The sequence below is a fragment of the Salmo salar genome, chromosome 14, assembly GCF_965601325.2.
Source record: "Salmo salar chromosome 14, fSalSal1, whole genome shotgun sequence".
Classification (NCBI taxonomy): domain Eukaryota; kingdom Metazoa; phylum Chordata; class Actinopteri; order Salmoniformes; family Salmonidae; genus Salmo; species Salmo salar.
This window is the reverse complement of record NC_138304.1, coordinates 68029542-68050825: the sequence shown is the minus strand read 5'-3', so window position 1 is coordinate 68050825 and position 21284 is coordinate 68029542. Positions and strand designations below refer to the sequence as shown.

The following is a 21284-nucleotide window of genomic DNA, read 5'->3' as shown; positions in this document are numbered from 1 at the left end:
GTTTACTTCCTGAATTGACTGCCTTCAACCCTGGTATGTATACAGCAGACAGTATGATAGTATATCTTATTTGACAGCATGGCATTTAAGCTAATGTTCATGGCAGTGCAAGTAGTTTTGATTTAATACATTCAATGACTCTCTGCTTCGTTTGGACTTTGTAACAGACGCCAGCAAAGTACGTCAACAGTACCCAGATTTCCCAGAAATGTTTGCACATGCTTTGTGTCTTGGGTAGCCTTGGTTATTCTGGGGATTTGTTATCTTGGGTCTCCTCAATGCATTAATTCACACACCCTTCCTCTCCCACACTGTGTCCCTACTATGACAGAACACACACATCACACACACATCGGGGTGGTTTGGACCACAGTGAAGTGATGAGGACCTGGTCATTTGTATCTGTTGATAGCCTGCCCTGAATCCTAGGGATGTCAGGGCCCTGTCCATAATAGGGACTTGACTTTTGACCCTGGGCCTTTCACCACAGTATTCCCTTGGCTACCCTTGTTGGCTGCCGATGAAGACATTCCTCCTCTATCTACTCACTCTTGGATTTCGGTTTTGTTTTCCTGAAAACCCGGAGCGCTCTACCAGATTGGAATTTTGACAGCTTTCGCAGAGTTTTGCACCATGTTGTGGCTATTTTTGGTGGGAGGAGAAAAGAACATTAGATATGATATATCCTTTCATTCAATATGATAAAGTATGTAAACATTGAATTCTATTACCACTTAAATGGGATAAAACTACATTTACTAAAAACCAGGGAACGCCTGTGTTATATAGTTGAGTGATGGACAGTGAGAATCCTGTGCTGTCTGTTGTTTACTGTAGTGCAGGGGAGATGGGAACAGACTTGGTGTTTACAGGGGCAGGGCTACCACACAAGCCTCAGGTCACAGAGCTTGTAAACCGATCCTCGCAGTCTGAGCACATCCTCTGTACTGGGGTCCCTTTCTGCCTTACACACACACACAGAGAGAGAGAGACTCGTCCATACACACACATTCCTCTGCAGTCTCTGTGAGGGGCAGGCTCAGAGTGTGCTGGAAGCCTGGTGCTGTTCTTTAGTGAGCCTCCCTCCAGTCGTTTAGTCACAGAGGGAAACCAGAGCAGAGACGGAGGAGGAAGAGCAGAGCAGAGACACAAGAGGAGGTCTGACGACACTATCTGTACGCACTGACACTCATATTCAATACATGTAGACATACATGCACATGCTGCGTTGATATAGTGTAAACAAGGATCATCTATATAAACATACAAGTTGTCGTGGTGCAACCCGTGTATGTGGTGAGCCCTGGACGACTGACTTCTGGCTGACTTGTGACTGGACTTATAGCACTCCAGAAGCCCATTACACGCGTGTGTGTGTAAGTGTGTGTAAGCACACCGGCGATGCCCTCCAGACCTTCTCACAGTAGGAGGTCCAGCACGGGGATGGACGACACATGTTCTACATCAACTGGGATCCTTATAGCGCTCTGATTCTACTCCAGCCAAAGGGAATACTGGCCCAAGACTGACCGCTAAACGGAAGAAAATCCAGAATCCAACGATACAAGGACTTTACTTTCAACCTTTCCCCCAGGCTGATATGATGTTGTGGAACAAGTTTTCCGGCCACTTGCTTTCCTTGGCAGCCCTGCTGGTGGCAGTAAGCTGTGGCGGGGGGGAGCAGAGAAAAGGGGCAGATGGCAGCGCCAGCAGCACAGGACAGGGTAGCACAGGTGGCATCACGGGTAGCAGTAGTAGTAGTAGTAGTAGTAGTAGTAGTACTAGTAGTGAAAGTAGTAGTGGTAGTAGTAGCAGCAGTAATCGGAGGTACCACAGAGTCCAGCATGGACAGTGCACCTACACCTTTATCCTACCTGAGGGCGATGGCAGCGGAGGGAATTCATGCCGACAAGGGAAAGCCGCGACCCAGTTTAACAACGCCAATGCGCTGCAGAGAGACGCTCCACCACTGGAACAGGACTTCGCTTCCCAGAAGATCCAACACCTGGAGCACGTCATGGAAAACTACACTCAGTGGCTGCAGAAGGTAAGTGAGAAGTGGTCCCGCTGTCACAACTTTAGATGAACACAGGTGTTCTTTTATGTTTACTTTCTGATTTTTCTGGTGTTTTGTGACACCTTTAAAGTTATGTGTGTTTGAGAATGATCTTCTCCGGCTTTCAATTTGAGTTTTCTTGTGGTTGTCTTAATTAATGTCCTTACTGTATTGTCAGGGATACATTCGTGCTCATATTGGCTGGAGCTGTGTTCTACGACTCGTTTAGTGATGGTTTAAGATCTTGGAGAGGATCTTGTATTGATGAATGATCATTATGACAAATGTAAAACGTTGTGAGCAAATCTCATACAGAAGCCTACGATACTGAATGAGGGTCCTATTAATCTGGTGAAAAGCCTTTGTGCGACTGTCACATACCGACAAATAGCCAACATCCATATATAATTTAAATCCACAAAGCTGTTTCATGACGTAACTGTCTATGTTAACCATTGATCTATTTGTGTAAGATCAGTACTCAATACTTCTCCGAAAATCTCCGTGCTCCCTGAGCAAATTCCAAAGACGTCCAGTTACGTTCTGCGCTGCGTCCGTCAAAGTGGTGGTATTATTATGTTAGTCACCCAGAGTTCTCCAGTGTGCTGTCTCTTTAATGACAGGAAACCAATAAAGACCCCTGTGAGAGTGTGAGGGAAGAATGCTCCCTCTATGTACTGCTACCCAGGACTTCTCATTAGTCCAGACTGTAGCATTAGAATACAAAGAAAACAACTTAATGGCATAATCAGATATTTTCAAAGTACATTATTTACATTTTACATTTAAGTCATTTAGCAGACGCTTGATGTACAGAATTTACTAATAGGAAAGACATTAAACTATATATTTTTTATTTTATAAAAGGGGATATTTACTTGTTATTGGGAATGCATCTTCAATTTTCCCTGCTATATCTTTTGCCGTGTATCCATTTTTATTTCAAAGCTCTGTATGCTTTTGAAGGGTAACCTTCAAATTGGATTCTCAACAGGCAAGGGCAGTTTCAAGATTTAAATAGAGGTTAAAGCAAATATGATGTTACAACTGGGTATGGTACAGTATCACAGGAAACATAAATAATGATTTTGCAATGCAGCGCTCAGTGAATACAACTGGGAAAGCAATCAACAAACAAATATACTTCTCATTAGGCTTGCCAAGAATTGTAGACAAGGAAAATAAGCTGCATACATTTCAAATTGAGTGTTGCTAATTTACCGTCTATTAGGGGTTTAAGAGACAGATGCCTGTGGTGCATATGACTATGTCCAACCTGGTCTCAGAGCATTTTGTATTATTCTGAACGTAAATCTGTGAATTTCATTTAGTATAATATGTTATGTTTGGTATAGTTAACTAAGACAAATGGTTACTTAGCCTCTATGGGCTAGGTGGGACGCTTGCGCCTACGTAACAGCCACTGGCAGCCTGTGGCGCGATTTTCAAAACCTTAAAAATCCTATTACTTCAATTTCTCAAACATATGACTATTTTACAGCTATTTAAAGACAAGACTCTCGTTAATCTAACCACACTGTCCGATTTCAAAAAGGCTTTACAACGAAAGCAAAACATTAGATTTTGTCAGCAGAGTACCAAGCCAGAAATAATCAGACACCCATTTTTCAAGCCAGCATATAATGTCACCAAAACCCAGAAGACAGCTAAATGCAGCACTCACCTTTGATGATCTTCATCAGATGACAACCCTAGGACATTATGTTATACAATACATGCATGTTTTGTTCAATCAAGTTCATATTTATATCAAAAACCAGCTTTTTACATTAGCATGTGACGTTCAGAACTAGCATACCCCCCGCAAACTTCCGGGGAATTCGCTAACATTTTACTAAATTACTCACGATAAACGTTCACAAAAAGCATAACAATTATTTTAAGAATTATAGATACAGACCTCCTCTATGCACTCGATATGTCCGATTTTAAAATAGCTTTTTGGTGAAAGCACATTTTGCAATATTCTAAGTACATAGCCCAGGCATCACGGGCTCGCTATTTAGACACCCGGCAAGTTTAGCACTCACCATAATCATATTTACTATTATAAAAGTTTGATTACCTTTTGTTGTCTTCGTCAGAATGCACACCCAGGACTGCTACTTCAATAACAAATGTTGGTTTGGTCCAAAATAATCCATCGTTATATCCGAATAGCGGCGTTTTGTTTGTGCGTTCCAGACACTATCCGAAATAGTAAAGAAGTGTCGCGCGCATGGCGCAATTCGTGACAATAAAATTCTAAATATTCCATTACCGTACTTCGAAGCATGTCAACCACTGTTTAAAATCAATTTTTACGCCATTTTTCTCGTAGAAAAGCGATAATATTCCGACAGGGAATCTCCTTTTCGGCAAACAGAGGAAAAAATCCCAAAGGCGGGGGCGGTCGGGTCACGCGCATAAGCCCAGTGTCCCTTGATCGGCCACTTGAGAAAGGCGATAATGTGTTTCAGCCTGGGGCTGGAATGACGACATTCTGTTTTTTCCCGGGCTCTGAGCGCCTATGGACGACGTGGGAAGTGTCACGTTAGAGCAGAGATCCTTAGTAAATGATAGAGATGGAAAAGAAGTTCAAGAAATGGTCAGACAGGCCACTTCCTGTAAAGGAATCTCTCAGGTTTTGACCTGCCATTTGAGTTCTGTTATACTCACAGACACCATTCAAACAGTTTTAGAAAATTTAGGGTGTTTTCTATCCATATGTAATAAGTATATGCATATTCTAGTTACTGGGTAGGAGTGGTAACCAGATTAAATCGGGTATGTTTTTTATCCAGCCGTGTCAATACTGCCCCCTAGCCCTAACAGGTTTTAAGGCAAAAATGAAAGGAGGGTGGTTGGTAGGGGTGGATGGGTTGGTGTATAATACAAATGTCCAGCAACCCAAAGGTTGCGAGTTTGAATCTCATTACAGACAACTTTATTATTTTAGTTAATTCGCAACTTTTCAACTACTTACAATTTTTTTTAGCTACTTTGCAACTACTTAGCATGTTAGCTAACCCTTCACCTAAACTTAACCCTAACCTTAACCGTAACCCTACCCTAGCTAACGCTACCTAGAATGTGTAACATATCATACGATTAGCAAATTCCAACATATTGTACATTTTGCAAATTTGCAAGATATTGTACATTTAGCAAATAAGTAGCATACAGTATCAGTCAATAGTTTGGACACACCTACTCATTCAAGGGTTTTTCTTTATTTTTACTATTTTCTACATTGCAGAATAATAGTGAAGACATCAAAACTATGAAATAACACATATGGAATCATGTAGTAAACACAACAGTGTTAAACAAATCAATAAATATTTTATATTTGAGATTCTTCAAAGTAGCCACCCTTTGCCTTGATGACAACTTTGCACACTCTTGGCATTCTCTCAACCAGCTTCATGAGGTAGTCACCTGGAATGCATTTAAATTAACAGGTGTGCCTTGTTATGAGTTAATTTGTGGAAATTCTTTCCTTCTTAATGCGTTTGAGCCAGTCATTTGTGTTATGACAAGGTAGGGGTGAATTACAGAAGATAGTCCTATCTGGTAAAAGACCAAGTCCATATTATGGCAAGAACAGCTCAGATAAGCAAAGACAAACGACAGTCCATCATTACTTTAAGACATGAAGGTCAGTCAATATGGAACATTTCAAGGACTTTGAAAGTTTCTTGAAGTACAGTCGCAAAAACCATCAAGCGCTATGATGAAATTGGCTCTCATGAGGACCGCCACAGGAAAGGAAGACCCAGAGTTAACTCTACTGCAGAGGATAAGTTCATTAGAGTTACCAGCCTCAGAAATTGCAGCCCAAATAAATGCTTCACAGAGTTCAAGTAACAGACACAACTCAACATCAACTGTTCAGAGTAGACTGTGTGGATCAGGCCTTCATGGTCGAATTGCTGCAAAGAAACCACTACTAAAGGACACTAATAAGAAGAAAATACTTGCTTGGACCAAGAAACATGAGCAATGGCCATTAGACCGGTGGAAATCTGTCCATTGAGAATGGTTTGGGATGAGTTGGACCGCAGAGTGAAGGAAAAGCAGACAACAAGTGCTCAGCATATGTGGGAAGTCCTTCAATACTGTTGAAAATAATTCCAGGTGAAGCTGGTTGAGAAAATGCCAAGAGTCTGCAAAGCTGTCATCAAGGCAAAGGGTGGCTACTTTGAAGAATCTAAAATATATTTTGATTGGTTTAACACTTCTTTTGGTTACTACATGATCCCATATGTGTTATTTCATAGTTTTGATGTCTTCACTATTATTCTGTAGAAAATAGTCAAAATAAAGAAAAACACTTGAATGAGTAGGTATGTCCAAACTTTTGACTGGTACTGTATAATAAAAATTGTAAATCGTAACATATCTTGGTGGATGGTGGATGGACATCCACAAATGAATACATACCATACAAAACTTACCGACTTGGATTTACATACAGAATAATACGAAATGCTCTGAGACCAGGTTGCGCCATCACGTCCTTTTCCTCCAACAAATGAAGACCTGTTATGTATTAGATATTGCAAATAATGAATGAGTCTTTTCATGGTGAGGTGTCATGTTCTTTAGCCTATGAATAATGATTTGTTTGTAAAGTCAGTTAGGTGTTTAAGATCACAAATATGGTTTCACTGTGACGTTAATGAATTGTGAGGTCATCACTGATACCACTTGGCAACTGAATTGCTTTTCTTAGCTTTGAGACTTGAGCCCTGTCTCTGAAAAGACAGATTGTCTCTCTGAAATGAATCCATGAATCAAATAAACAAACTCTAAATTCGGAAAAGCAGCTCTGCTGTACTTTTCACAATATTGTGACTCTCCAATGAGATTAGTAAAGCCAATCTATGATGAATTGCTTAAACACATAATATGTTTATTTTTGTCTGTAAAATGTTGGCACAAAGTGAACAAATCATTTCACATAACACACAGTGGATTGGAGATTACTCTGGAATTGTGGGATTAATTTAAGAGAACGTCATCAATACCCGTTAGCATGCTGTGCCCTCTGCTTATTAGTAAATAGTGTTTAATTTCACTCTAGCAAAGCACAAAGATACAGGTATGTACATATCAATACCCAAAGAAATGTTTGGCTTTTGCTCAGAAACAGCACATATCACCATTCATCACTGGGTTTATCTCATATCTGGGAAGAGGAATTTAAATGGTTAAAAACTGCTTTAAAACTTGAAATAAGCTGTGGGTTGTAAATGATTGGTGACCTACAGTATATAAATGAAGAAAAACTACTGGCATGCAAAATATTGTTCAGTGGAGAAAAATCACATCACATACTTAGTACCACGTCTATACATTGTAAAAAAGTATGTTGACTCAAAATACAATTGTAAGGCAACCAGCTGTAATAGGATTCTGAGTTTGCTCAACATTGGGCATATAACTGAACGAACATACAGTGCCGTCGGAAAGTATTCAGACCCCTTGACCTTTTCCACATTTTGTTACATGACAGCCTTATTTTAAAATGGATTACAGAGTTTTTTCCACTCTTCAATCTACACACAATACCCCATAATGACAAAGCAAAAACAGGTTTTCAGAAATGTACTAAAAATAAATTAAATAAATATTACCTTTATATAAATATTCAGACCCTTTACTCAGTACTTTGTAAAAGCACCTTTGGGTGTGATGCTACAAGCTGGCACACCTGTATTTGGGGAGTTTCTCCCATTCTTCTCCGCAGATCCTCTCAAGCTCTGTCAGGTTGGATGGGAAGCGTTGCCGCACAGCTATTTTCAAGTCTCTCCAGAGATGTTCGATTAGGTTCAAGTCCGGGCTCTGGCTGGGCCACTCAAGGACATTCAGAGACTTATCCCGAAGCCACTCCAGCGTTGTCTTGGCTGTGTGCTTAGGGTCGTTGTCCTGTTGAAAGGTGAACCTTTGCCCCAGTCTGAGGTCCTGAGCACTCTAGAGCAGGTTTTCATCAATGATCTCTCTGAACTTTGCTCCGTTCATCTTTCCCTCGATCCTGACTAGTCTCCCAGTCCCTGCCGCTGAAAAACATCCCCACAACATGATGCTGCCAGAGCCATGCTTCACCGTAGGGATGGTGCCAGGTTTCCTCCAGACGTGACGCTTGGCATTCAGGCCCAAGAGTTCAATCTTGGATTCATCAGACCAGAATATCTTGTTTCTCATGGTCTGAGAGTCCTTTTGGTGCCTTTTGGAAAACTCCAAATGGGCTGTCATGTGCCTTTTACTGAGGAGTGGCTTCCATCTGGCCACTCTACCATAAAGGCCTGATTGGTGGAGTGCTGCAGAGATCGTTGTCCTTCTGGTAGGTTCTCCCATCTCCACAGAGGAACTGTAGAGCACTGTCGGAGTGACCATCCCTGACCAAAGCCCTTCACCCCCGACTTCTCAGTTTGGTCGGCGGCCAGCTCTAGGAAGAGTCTTGGTGGTTCCAAACTTCTTCCATTTAAGAATGATGGAGGCCACTGTGTTCTTGGGGACCTTCAATGCTGCAGAACATGTTTGGTACCCTTCCCCAGATATGTGCCTTGACACAATCCTGTCTCAGAGCTCTACAGACAATTCCTTTGACCTTATGGCTTGGCTTTTGCTCTGACATACACTGTCAAATGTGGGACCTTATATAGACAGCTGTGTGCCTTTCCAAATCATGTCCAATCAATTGAATTTACCACAGGTGGACTCCAATCAAGTTGTAGAAACATCTCAAGGATGATCAATGGAAACAGGATGCACCTGAGCTCAATTTCAATTCTTAAAGCATATGGTCTGAACACTTACTGTATGTAAATAAGGTATTTCTGCTTTTTATTTTTAATACTTTTTCAAAAATGTCTAAAAACCTGTTTTCACTTTGTTATTATTTGATATTGTATGTAGATTGCTAAGGCTTTTTATTGATTTAATCAATTTTAGAAGAAGACTGTAACGTAACAAAATGTGGAAAAAGTCAAGGGGTCTGAATACTTTCCAAAGGCACTGTACATTCTCATGTTGAATTGAATGTTCACTCAATTTGAGCAGAGTTTGTTGAGTAAACACACTTTAATACATTTGCTCAAATTCTTGTCCTTTTGAAGTCCGCTCAACTCACAGAATAATGCTGATTAAGCAATTGGTTAAATTGGCTTTTTTTTTTCTTTTTTTTTTACAGTGTAGGCCTACTGTCAGGCCATCCTGTGTAGAAAAGAGTCTGAGTTTAAATCAGACTAAAATGGAATCTCTCTGGTTTTTATCTTTGTTCAGTGGACTTCAACACACTATACAGCATACTATAGAAACAGTACTGAATTCTACACTAATGAGACCGTTGGCAGAACTTTTCCACAAATGTAAAAATGTGAGTGTGCGAAAGCATCTGCTATCACCACTAATACCATCGTGTTTGTTCCCTGACACATTTGCGTTCTCTGCAGACCTCTGACATTTTTCATCTGAAGCGGGAAAATGAAGGGGGAAAAAAAGAAGGGAAAAAACCATGCATCCAGCATGTCTTTAATACTCTGAAAGAACAACATTCAATAATCTTGTCAACAATAAATCTGATTGATAAGAGAAGTTACAGTAACCAGTTGACACCAACATAAGAAGAATTAGAAGAGACGTTTTACGAGGCAGCCCTAAAGCACACAGTGATAATTCCGCCTAATTATGGACGTGCAGGAACATCAGGATGCAGTTAACATTTTTCATTGGACAGAAGATTAAGTGTCCCAGCCAGTCTATCTATCTTAATCACGTAAGCCTTGACTGCTTGTCGAGAGGAGAGCTGGCCCTAATGCTACACCAGCCACCATGGTGAAAGAATCAACAAAGGATACCACACACACTTCCATGCATGTGCGCTTATGTTCGGGGTAGATGCAGCAAGCAGCTGTTTGGGAAGCATTAGGCTGTCCCAATCATTCCCTCTGTGGAATTATGCTTGGCCCAGGGAAGAGCAGGCACTGATAACATTCCTGCCCAGTCAAAGGTGGCTTCTGTTTGTCCAAATATTACTTCTCCAGCAGACCTGTAAAGAAGGGGGAATTGGATCAGATTGTCTGTGATCTTTGGGTATTTGTTGCTGGAAACTAGTCACTTAATGCATCCCCACTCCAGGCCATTGCTGCAGGGCTTGGGGAAGTGTGCATGGTCAGTTGTAGAGGAAATATCATTAAGGTTGCCTTTAAAAAACAAAAAAAACATTAAATCATAGTTAAAATGACTTGGGGTGAGATGTGTTTGTAGCACTCACCTGATCACTTCCAGACGCATTCAACGTTTGAAAGATATAAATCACCTACAGGAGAGATACACTCAAGATCCCATTTCTACTTCCTCAATATTTAAAGGACAACTCAAGTCATTGGAACTTGGACGAAGGTCCATTTTGAGGAGCCAAAAAAAACCTTCTGCTTCTAGGGAGTGAAAGTGATAGATCTTCACACTTTGACTTTAGTGCAGACAGTAGAAAGGGTTTCAAACCAATGTTTCTTCAGTGGGAGGCATTGCCAGAATAAGCTGTTGAAGTAAAAAGAGAGACAAAATCAGTGTCCACAGTGCTATCCCTGTGAAATTCCCATTGCTGTGCCTTTAAACTGAACATGGCCATGCTGGTTAGTGTAAATACAGGGGTTAATGGATGTACAACATGGTTAATACAGCGAAAGGCTGAATATTTCTATTCGTAATGCTATTAGAAGGCCACACAGCTTGCCTAAAGAGCCAAGGAAAGACCAAGCTATTTTAGGGGTGACTTCCTCTGTATCAAAGTACATTTTTGCTGATAATGCGGGCCAAAACTAACAATTGGATGATGCATAGATTTAGTGGACATGCAACAGACTGAGAAGCGCTTCCTTCCTGTCCAGCACAAAGCTTGTAAGACCACAAAAATAGCAGAACGCGTTGTTCTATTCTGCTACTGCTTCCATAAATTAATCTTTGCCTCAGTTACACTAGCAGAGAAGGTGAAAAGAGAACAGAGATTTCTTCTCAACATGTCAAGGGAATAAGGAAGTCCATTACGGCAATGCCACAGTATTTCCACATGGATGTGAACACCGAGGCCAACATGGTTAATGTTCTTGATTTTCACGAAAGGGGCATTTAGTATGTTTGTCACAGTCAATATGGCAGCTCACTTAGTTTCAAACTCTTTTTCCAGGAATCAAATTTCGTTGTGGTCGTCAGCCTCAAACCTGTTAGAACTTTTGATATTGGGCAGAAAAGTCCTTAACTTTATACTACAGTTATGCAACCGAAATTAATGGTGGAGTTAATTTCTCTGTAATGTTACCCACGGTCTGGAGAGGCTCTCTGAGAGGCATCATGGGTACATGTGGTTAAACTTCCTGCATTCGTTTTAATGAATCACTCTCTGGTGGGCACTTTGTGCAGGATTTATCTGGCTTTAATTGCTATATTATTTTTGTATTTGGTAAGGTGTGTCAGGCTTTTGTTATATAACCTTCAAAGACATGTCACTTAGTGCTCTGCACTCACTGGTTTATGTGTTGAATGAATTGAGAATATACTGCATTATGTTTGGGTTTCCTTCTGTCCCTGATTATATTCCTTTCTTAATAATGGAATCATTTTTTCTTCCTGGGATTATCACAGGTATTGTAAATAAAGGGCTAGGCGTCCCGTCAGCGGGACACCTGTCGACAACTTCCGGAGAAATTGGAGGGCCGCAATTCAAATAAATAATCATAAAAATGATGGATATTAAACATCTAGCTACATACTGTAACGCTTACTGTAGTGGGTGTGGAGTCAGGCGCAGGAAACAGGAGTGTTTGCTATCGGGCTTTAATGAAATGCACCGTCAAAAGAATATACACCCAAGAAACAACAACAGGGTGTAATCCAAAAAAACACAAGATCCAAAAACACGTACCACTACACGAAACACAGTGAACAACAGAAATAAGCCCGCACACAGAACAGGTGGGGAAACGGGTTTAAATACCTAACTAAACACTAATGAGACACAGGTGAAACCAATAAAGACAAAACCAACAGAAAAGGAAAAAGGGATCGGTGGCAGCTAGTAGGCCGGTGACGACGACCGCCGAGCGCCACCCGAACAGGGAGAGGAGTCACCCTCGGCAGGAGTCGTGACACATACAAGTGTCTTATATCGGTTAAAAGCTTGAATTATTGTTAATCTAACTACATTGTCCGATTTACAATAGGCTTTACAGCGAAAGCATGTCATGTGATTGTTTGAGGACGGCGCCCCACATCAAAATAATATTCAATCAGCACAGGCTTTGTAAAATCACAAATAGCGATTAAATATTCACTTACTTTTTGAAAATCTTTCTCTGATTTGCAATCCAAAGGGTCCCAGCTACAACATGCATGGTCGTTTTGTTAGATAAAATCCTTCTTTATATCCCAAAAAGTCAGTTTAGTTGGCTCCATCGATTTGAGTCATCCACTTGTTCAACCTGCTGTCACGTTCGTTGTACGAAGGAGACCAAGGCGCAGCATGTGTATCGTTCCACATTTTATTTTAACTGTGAACTATGCAAGAAATACAAATAAACTACTAAACAAAACAACAAACCGTGACGAAGAGGTGCAACATACACTAACTCAAAATATAATCTCCCACAAACCCAGTTGGGAAAAACAACTACTAAAATATGATCCCCAATTAGAGACAACGATGACCAGCTGCCTCTAATTGGAGATCATCCCAAAACAAAAACGTAGAAAAACAGAAACTAGAACCACACAACATAGAAAATTTAAACTAGACAAAACCCCCTGTCACGCCCTGACCTACTCTACAATAGAAAATAAAAGCTTTCTATGGTCAGGACGTGACACCTGCAGAGAAAGGAATCCAAAAAGGTACCGCTAAACTTTGTTAAAACAAGTCAAAATATGTTTGTATTTAATCCTCAGGTACCCTAAAATGTAATTAAATTATAATACTAAGTATGTTCAATAGAAAAGTAAAATAAGCAAGTGCGCGTCACACGCGCACAGACTGATTTCCAACTCTGACTCCTCAAAATTATTCCTCGTTTGGGAAGAAACAAGCCTGAAACCTTGAACAAAGACTGTTGACATCTAGTGGAAGCCATAAGAATTGCAATCTGGGAGCTTGAATTGCATATGACCCATAGCTTTCCATTGGAAGAGCATGGGCTCTCTCAAAAATAATTCTGTTTGGTTTTTCTTTGGATTTTCTCCTACCATATCAATTGTGTTATATTCTCATACATTATTTTAACATTTCTGCAAACTTCAAAGTGTTTTCTATCCAATGGTACCAATTATATGCACATCCTGGCTTCTGGGCCTGAGTAACAGGCAGTTTACTTTGGGCACGTCAGTCAGACAGGAAGTGGAGAAAAATAGACCCTAGCTTGAAGAAGTTAAAGTGAGTGTGCTGCAGCATGTCACTCAGGTGATATGGATAATTTTACCATATAGGCCTGTACTGTATATCAGGTAACTAATATTTGGAAACAGTTAGTGGCATTTGACCTTGTTTTGAATAAGGGTTAAGTATGACATGCCTGTGAAAGGAATTAACATAAATAATGTTGGGCAAGCAAGTGGAAGTCGTTGTGGTTGTGTTTAGAAGTAATACTGTAGCTTGCAAGCATTGCCGAACGTAGTCCATAGTCCAATGCCTTGGCAAATGCCTTTCTATGGCACGGGTGAGTGATTTTGACCCAAATAAAAGATAGTTGACATTTTTATATTGTGGAATTGGAATACTATACAATACTATAAATGTGATTGTTCGGTCAGTGGTCAAATAAATTCTGCTATCACAGTTTACTACAACATATCATTACTGAATTTGGAATCCAGCTGTGATAAGAATGGCGTATCACTGGTTTCTATTATTTATATATGACATAGGCTATAACTCATGTCAATTTTTCTGCCTTGTTAAGTTTCTGTCATCTTTCTCAGAACTTATCCATCGGGTAGCCCGTTCTGGTTAATTTCAGTCCTGTAGAATTCCACCAGGCCCTACAAGAGTCTGCCTTTATATAAATGTATACAGCTTTTTTTCTTCGAGGGACAGCTATCACAGAAAAAAACATGCAGGCCTATGCTTTCTATTTCTGTTTTCGGCAGGCGGCAGAAAAGAACGAGACCGTTGAGCCGTTGTTTCTTTGTATCTCTTTTCGGGTTCAACCAATCTTTAAGTTCACTGTAGAGTTTCATCGTCTAGAAATTCCATCGGAATTCTCTTCCATCTGACAATGATTCATCTGAGAGATAAGGCTGACTCCGAGGAGTTGGGGTAAATTCCTGAAGCATCCCCATACACTGCCATTGAGCTCTAATCCCCTTAGAGGTTGTGTCCTACAGATGTTCCATTGTGAGTGGCTGCCTTTGTCTGTCAGCACTGTAGCCACTTGCCAAAGTTCCAAAGGACACCATTTCACCTTATCTGAGAGTTCAGCTTCTTAAACTTTTCCATGATTACAAATCAAAACATCACAATTGGGGATGAAAGAGGGCAATGGAATAGTTTCAGTTGAAGCGGAGAGGCTTTGAATAAATGAACAGAACAGCAGATAAATATCAAGTCATAAAAGCACCCGTCCTGTGGGAAACCGAATGAAGAGAAGCAAGGGAAGGTGGGGAGAGAGGGAAAGAGTGTGGGAGATACTGGGCAACAGATAAACATGTTCACTCCCTCACAACCAGAGTTGGATCTGTAAATGATGAATAGCCGAGTTTTCCCTCTCTTACTCTGCTCTTGTGCCGTTGTTGTCGTATAGTACGTCAGACTTCCATGAGTACTATTTGCAATGACCTCACAAATGTATTTATTCCATGTCTTTGCTGTCGGTGAGGCTTAGGGAAAAGTTGCTTGATGAAGAATTGTTTGTAGTCCATATCTTATGACATATTAACATGCGGTTTGAAACTGCACAATATGGTAGGCCACTCACAACTCCTTCCAGTGCGGTGGGTGGTTTTGTCTTATGTGTGGGACGTGTTTGGGTCCTGCTTTAACAGTTTAAGGCTGTGATCGGCGTGACACCTCATCCACACCTCATCCACACCTCTCACACACACACACACACACACACACACACACACACACACACACACACACACACACACACACACCACACACACACACACACACACACACACACACACACACACACACACACACACACACACACACAGATTATATTAACAGCTCTGGAGAACATCTTAACCTTGTAGAGCACTGTGTTTGCCTTGTCTGGGACCCAAGCCAGGCTTCTCACATTCCACACAATACCAGGGCTGTGGCTGGTAGAGTCAACTGGAGATCGTGTGCTTGCCCCATTCCCTTTTTTTCTCCCCTTATCACATAATATCAGACCTCTGCTTAAAATAGGAGTCAAAGGTCAATCCGCATTACACCCCAATTTTTTAAAGAGAAGAACTATACTGAATTTAGTCTCAATCACCCTTATGATAGAGCCCTAGCAGGCTTTGTTGGGTCAGGATAAGACTGACCTCTTGTACTATAAAACTGTAAGTGTTTTATTATTTTTTTTACCTTTATTTAACTAGGCAGGTCAGTTAAGAACAAATTCTTATTTTCAATGACGGCCTAGGAACAGTGGGTTAACTGCCTTGTTCAGGGGCAGAACGACAGATTTTTACCTTGTCAGCTCAGGGATTTGAACTTGCAACCTTTCGGTTAAGTCCAATGCTCTAACCACTAGGCTACCTGCCGCCCCTCAGGGATCAACAGATAGTTTCAACAAGAGGTGTAACAGTAGTCGAGGGTAGAAATTCAGAAACTACCAGACTGTTGCAGACCACCACCAGAGAGTCACTCAACGAGACAGCCCCAGAACACACGTCTGCAGTTGGAAAATGAATGGCGCTCTAAGCCTGTTAAGTCATAAATGGGTGCAGATGTTTGTATGAGTGGACATATCTACCAGAGGGAGCTGCAGGCTGAGGTTGTGGGGGTTAATCCTCAGCAGGTCTGGAGGTGCTGTGCTTGGATAGACTGGAGGAGCATGGGATGGGATTCAGTCTGACTAATGGTGGTTTATACTGTAGGTCAGGTGGGATCTGCCTCTGTTACCCCTCAGAACTCATTCACCGAGCTTGAAACATTATGCATTAAGTTCTCAAACTTCTTAACATATAGTAGTATATGTCATCGTGTCAATCTGCCTGATAATTTACTTTTGTTTTACTTTATTTGACCATTTCTTTTCTTTTTTACTATTCAGGACATTTCAATAATGTTATATTGCAGGTGACCTCTGTAAGTCACATGTTCTCAATTTAAGAGGAACTAAAGCATTCAAAAATTGGACTCTCAAATATTACATAATGATGTTGGAGTATTATATTATTTTGCATACTATAATATGGTAACCAGAGTCTAGCGCAGGGGTCTCCAACCTTTTCCAGCACGAGAGCTACTTATGTAAAATGAAAAGTAGTGAGCTACTCATTTTTTTCTAGCTTTCAAATAGGCACATTATTTTCTTCTCCTCTCCCCTGCAACTCCTCCCCAGGTCCTTACTGTACAAGAGAAAGTAGTGCACTATGTTTTCTGTCAATATACCTGGTAAAATAATGGTTAATAAACAACTCTAGCCATTAGCATCCATTTTCCCTTCATTACACTGGTATAAGCTGAGGTCAGCGGCCCTATAAAATCTGAGATTTTTTTTCCCAAATTATGTTTGATATTTTCCCAAATGATACTTTCTCAGTTTAATTTTTACACTCAAAATTACAATTGTTCATACAGAAACAACACAATTGGATGTTCTGAGTCCATGCCAATGCTTAAATCACATCAGTTTTTATCTGGAAGAATAACTAACACATTTAGATTTTTGAGTGTAATCGCCCTTTAATTGCACATCTGGCCCTTTAATTGTGCATCTAGTGAGTGAGGAATGTGCCTTCTAATGTGCAGGTCTACCGATGGTTCTGTACTGCTGCTGCTCATTTCAAGGTTTGCAAATAACAAATGATATACTTCTGCCAGGTAAGTCTACTTTGCCATTTCATTGATAAGGTTTTGGGGAAAGTATTTCTGTCAACCAACCCACAAGAAAGTTGTGACTACATGGATTGATAGACAAACGCGTGCACCACAGACAGACAGGGGCAATATTGCTGTAAATTAATGAGCAAATATTGTGTTAGGTTTGGCTTTTTAAGCCAATAGTGGCAAATCAGGGGTGGGATAATGTCAAAGTTGCGTTAATTAGATAGAAGCTGGGTGCTTGCGATGTCTAATACTTGTGAGATTTGTTTATGACAGTTTGCAGAGGAACACGTGAAAATGGCATGTACTTTCAGAATTGCTTGGCGAGCAAGGCAACTCAGACTTGGGCTGAAAGATGCTGGTAGCTCGCAATTGACCTGTTGGAGATCACTGGTCTAGCGGAAAGAATCCCTACGCATCCCTTATCCTTCAGCTCAGCCTGGGGATAATGCACCTACCCTACTTGTCTTTGGGGTACACTGGTTTTGATCATCTAATCTCTCCCCTGCTTGTCACCATGTGTATACACACTTCTTCTGCACTTCAGTCTCAGAAAGCAAAAATAAACAGAGATCCAGCCAGATGAAAGCCTGGGGATATGGCGACATTGTGCTGCGTATCCTCTGGGTGTCTTCTGCTCTGCTCTGGGCCCTCAGAGGAGGCAGAGCTGTAAGAGACTGGAGAGGACCACGCTGGGTTATGATGATGTTACAGGGTTCAAACAGAGCTCTACTGTGCAGGTCTGGTCTGGTCTGCCTGGGGATCTTCCATATGATATGACTATGAGATTCCACAGCTCCAAGGGTGGGGTTTTGCTTGAAGGGAACTGCATTCTCTCCATGTTGACATGTAGATTGTAGGTTAGCCAAAGGAAAGTGGGATGAATTAGTCAGTGTTATTACTTTACAAGACTTGACCTCTGAGTTGTTGGTTAGGATGTGAAACTAGCTATAACACTGCAGAAACATTGGGATATGTGGGATTTGTGACTTTTTTATTATTATAGACATTTCAATCTATGAAAGAGACACACTGCCTCAGCAGTCATTAGCATCCATTTTCCCTTCGTTACACTGCTATGAGCTGAGGTCAAACCAAAGCAGTTCCATCTGGTGAGGGCTACTGTACCTCTTCCTGCTGCTTTGTTTTGATTCCACTGTTGTTCAGCATGCACCGTAACTGAGGAAAAAGGGGCTGTTCCGAGCCACTGCCTCTGCGGCCTCCATGCCATTGACCCCCTGTGCCGCCCCCCCCTTCCGCCCCATACTACCCCGGGGCACGATGACTACCGCTGTCAGCACAGATGCTGGATATCAAAGCCCCCTGTCCAGAGTCCAGACCCACACAGCTACAGATGATACATGGTCCAGTCTCACCCACACTGTGAGATGAGGCAAAGAAGTGCCTCATAATTTAGACCTGATGTAACAGTGTGGCTCGTTGTGTGATGTATACATAGAAAAGAAAGGGGGGGCTTGGGTTTGACTTGGGAGCTTATATAGGTTTTTGGTTTTTGTGAGGGTAACCCTGGATGACTAGAGAATGTATAAACTTTCGCCTCTTTAGCGGGATGTTAGTGGGGAAGATAAACATGGACGTGACGCTGAATGTAACAATCGCTGTCATTAAATGGCCATTTATTTGATTAGAAGAGGCAGCAGTTCTGATAGATGTTTAGCTGCCTCTGGTAGTGAGGGAATATAGTAGTTATTATTATGTTATGAGAAACCCCTACCATATTCACAAACTTTGAGATTGCACACATACCAAATGTATTTTGGCTTTCTGGCTATCTTGAGGCAAACCAATGTCTGAAATGAGCTGGAAGAAAGTGAGATACTTCGAATGTTTGGGTTTAATCACCCACCTCCCGTGGGTTGGTATTCCTTTGTGTTCAAGGGCTAGGAAGATTGAAACGGCAGTGCCGAAGGGATTACTCAGCCATTATCGGCCACAGTCCTACTTGGATTGAAACCCAGTGGAAACTTTCCCATGTTTGAGAGAATCACTAGCTCAATTCCTCGGAAAACTGCCCTGATACTGGGGGTCCAACTCCTCCGAGCAGAGTTAAATTTGTTTGGTTGTTTGGTTCTCATTCCGCATTCCCATGTCTTGGATGAATGCGTGTTTCCTCTCCCAAACGTCCAGATACACATAATTAATTAGGGTAATTTGAGGGCCTGCTTTGACATAAGAGAGCTCCTTGTAACTCAAGGATTTGTGAAAATATACATCCCTACACAATCACAGCTGCAAAATATTTATTTTCACTCTCGATGAATTCACATGAATGATGCTAAGTAACCTGAGCTCAACAGAAGGAAGCAAAACAGTAAAATATGGTTATTACAATGATAGCCTATAATTCAATTATATGTTGATTAATATACATAGTGAAAATGTTAGACGTATTAATAGACTATTACTGTTCTTAATCTAGTTTTCGGACCGGGTAAAAACACAAATTTATTCCAATTTTTGAGATTCATCAGTGTGTTGCCACTGGAATATGGTCATATAAGATAGCCAAATAATCCTTGTCTAGACCAACTCTACAAATTCATTTTCAGAGTCTTGATTGTAATAACAAACAAACCTTCCACATCACAGTACCCAAATCAAAAAGAGAAAAGTCAACATTTCTGTTGGACAAGATCCCTCCGGCTGTTCGGAGAGGAGAGCTGAAATTCAAAGCAAACACTTTCTCCGTCCCTCTTTTCATGTTTTGAGTAAGTTCATGTTTATAAGGCAGGATATCAAAAATTAATTGCTTCTTGGTTATGTTAACTTCTTCTTCTTGTAAAATTGGCTCTTATTTTTGAAGTTTTACACATCTGTCATTGCCTGTGAAGTGATAGTAGCTTGTTACCTTGGTTGCCGAGGATGTGTTTCGTTTAGTACATGATGCTGACTGTTGAAGACCTTGAATTGATGTCTGAGATTTCTATAAATAGATTGGGATAAATTATTCCAATCACATAAGAATAAATGTAAGACCATATTTCCCAAAAGGAACAGAACAATTTTGGCCATCAGTTTTACTTTTCTCAGGCTTTTTTCCATTTATAAATGTTTCAGCTTTGTCTAGGCTTTATAAACTTTTGAATCTTTAGTCTGATTCAAGTTGCGCTAAATGTTACTGTCCATCTACATGATCTATATGTTGTGTTACTAAAACTTACTAAAACATAAATAAATAGCTTTGACTTAATAGTTTGTATTAAGTATTTCACAATCTGCCCTAAAATCTGCCCTGAAATCCTTCAGTCCAAAGAGAAAAAATGTGTTGTCTGATTGATATTTTGATTTTAATAAACAGTGCTACAGTGTCTGTACTTTTCTCATGATCATTTTGTTTACATAATTGTACTAACGGATTTTATGTAGGATCTCTCCAGGTATTCCAAGACGCACTGGCTCCTCTGTGCTTGTCCTTCACATAAATCATGTACAATGATTCAGGTGCGAGTTGTTACACAACAGTGATAAGTTCCAACCTACACGCATGCCCCATTCCACCACGGCAGGCCACCTTTCCATTCCCAGGTTCAAGCTCCAGAGCTTTGGCAACAGGGCCTTTTCCAGGGTTGCTCCTAGGCTCTGGAACTCCCTCCAGCCATCCGTTATTCTGAGATCATCACCATCTTTCAGTCCCTCCTAAAGCCCCAGCTCTCCCCAATTTTAAAGCGATTCGGTCTTATGTAGCAAAATTTGAAATTGTGTTTTTTACATTGTATAAAGGTAGAGGCTCAGAGCTAGAAAAGGGTATATTATACATTACAGTTGAGGGACAATGGCAAAGTAATTCTGCTTTGACAGTTGTTAAACTTGTAACCCCACTTTTGAGAAAATGGACCTTGAATGTTTTGGTACATTTACTGGAGAGAGGTCTTCTTTGGCACCTATTCAGCATTCTTCACATGCTCTTAAGCCTCAGCCCCACCCATCTCTTTAAGGATTCACATGCATGACATCAGCAGCCTGGTGGTCCAAAATAGCATAACTGGTGTATTTTAACACCAATAAACCTATCCTTTTAAAAATACATTTTGTATATATCAATCTAGCAAACCAGGCAACTAAACAATGTTTTGGTTTGTTTCTAGCTTGTTAGCTAGCTAACATTAAATTAGCTGGCTAGCCAGTTCAAATAATGACCACATCATATAGATGAAAACATCTTAACTT

General features: G+C 40.8%; 1 protein-coding gene across 1 annotated transcript in view; it reads left to right on the top strand.

Annotated features, from left to right (window-relative positions):
• Positions 1-972: 972 nt before the first annotated feature.
• LOC106570047 (angiopoietin-1) overlaps positions 973-21284 on the top strand; it is a 73159-nt gene continuing 52847 nt past the window's right edge. Inside the window, exon 1 of the mRNA XM_014141975.3 lies at positions 973-2047. Coding sequence (XP_013997450.1) covers positions 1601-2047 — 447 coding nt within the window. The 5' untranslated portion in view covers positions 973-1600. The remainder of the gene's footprint in view (positions 2048-21284) is intronic.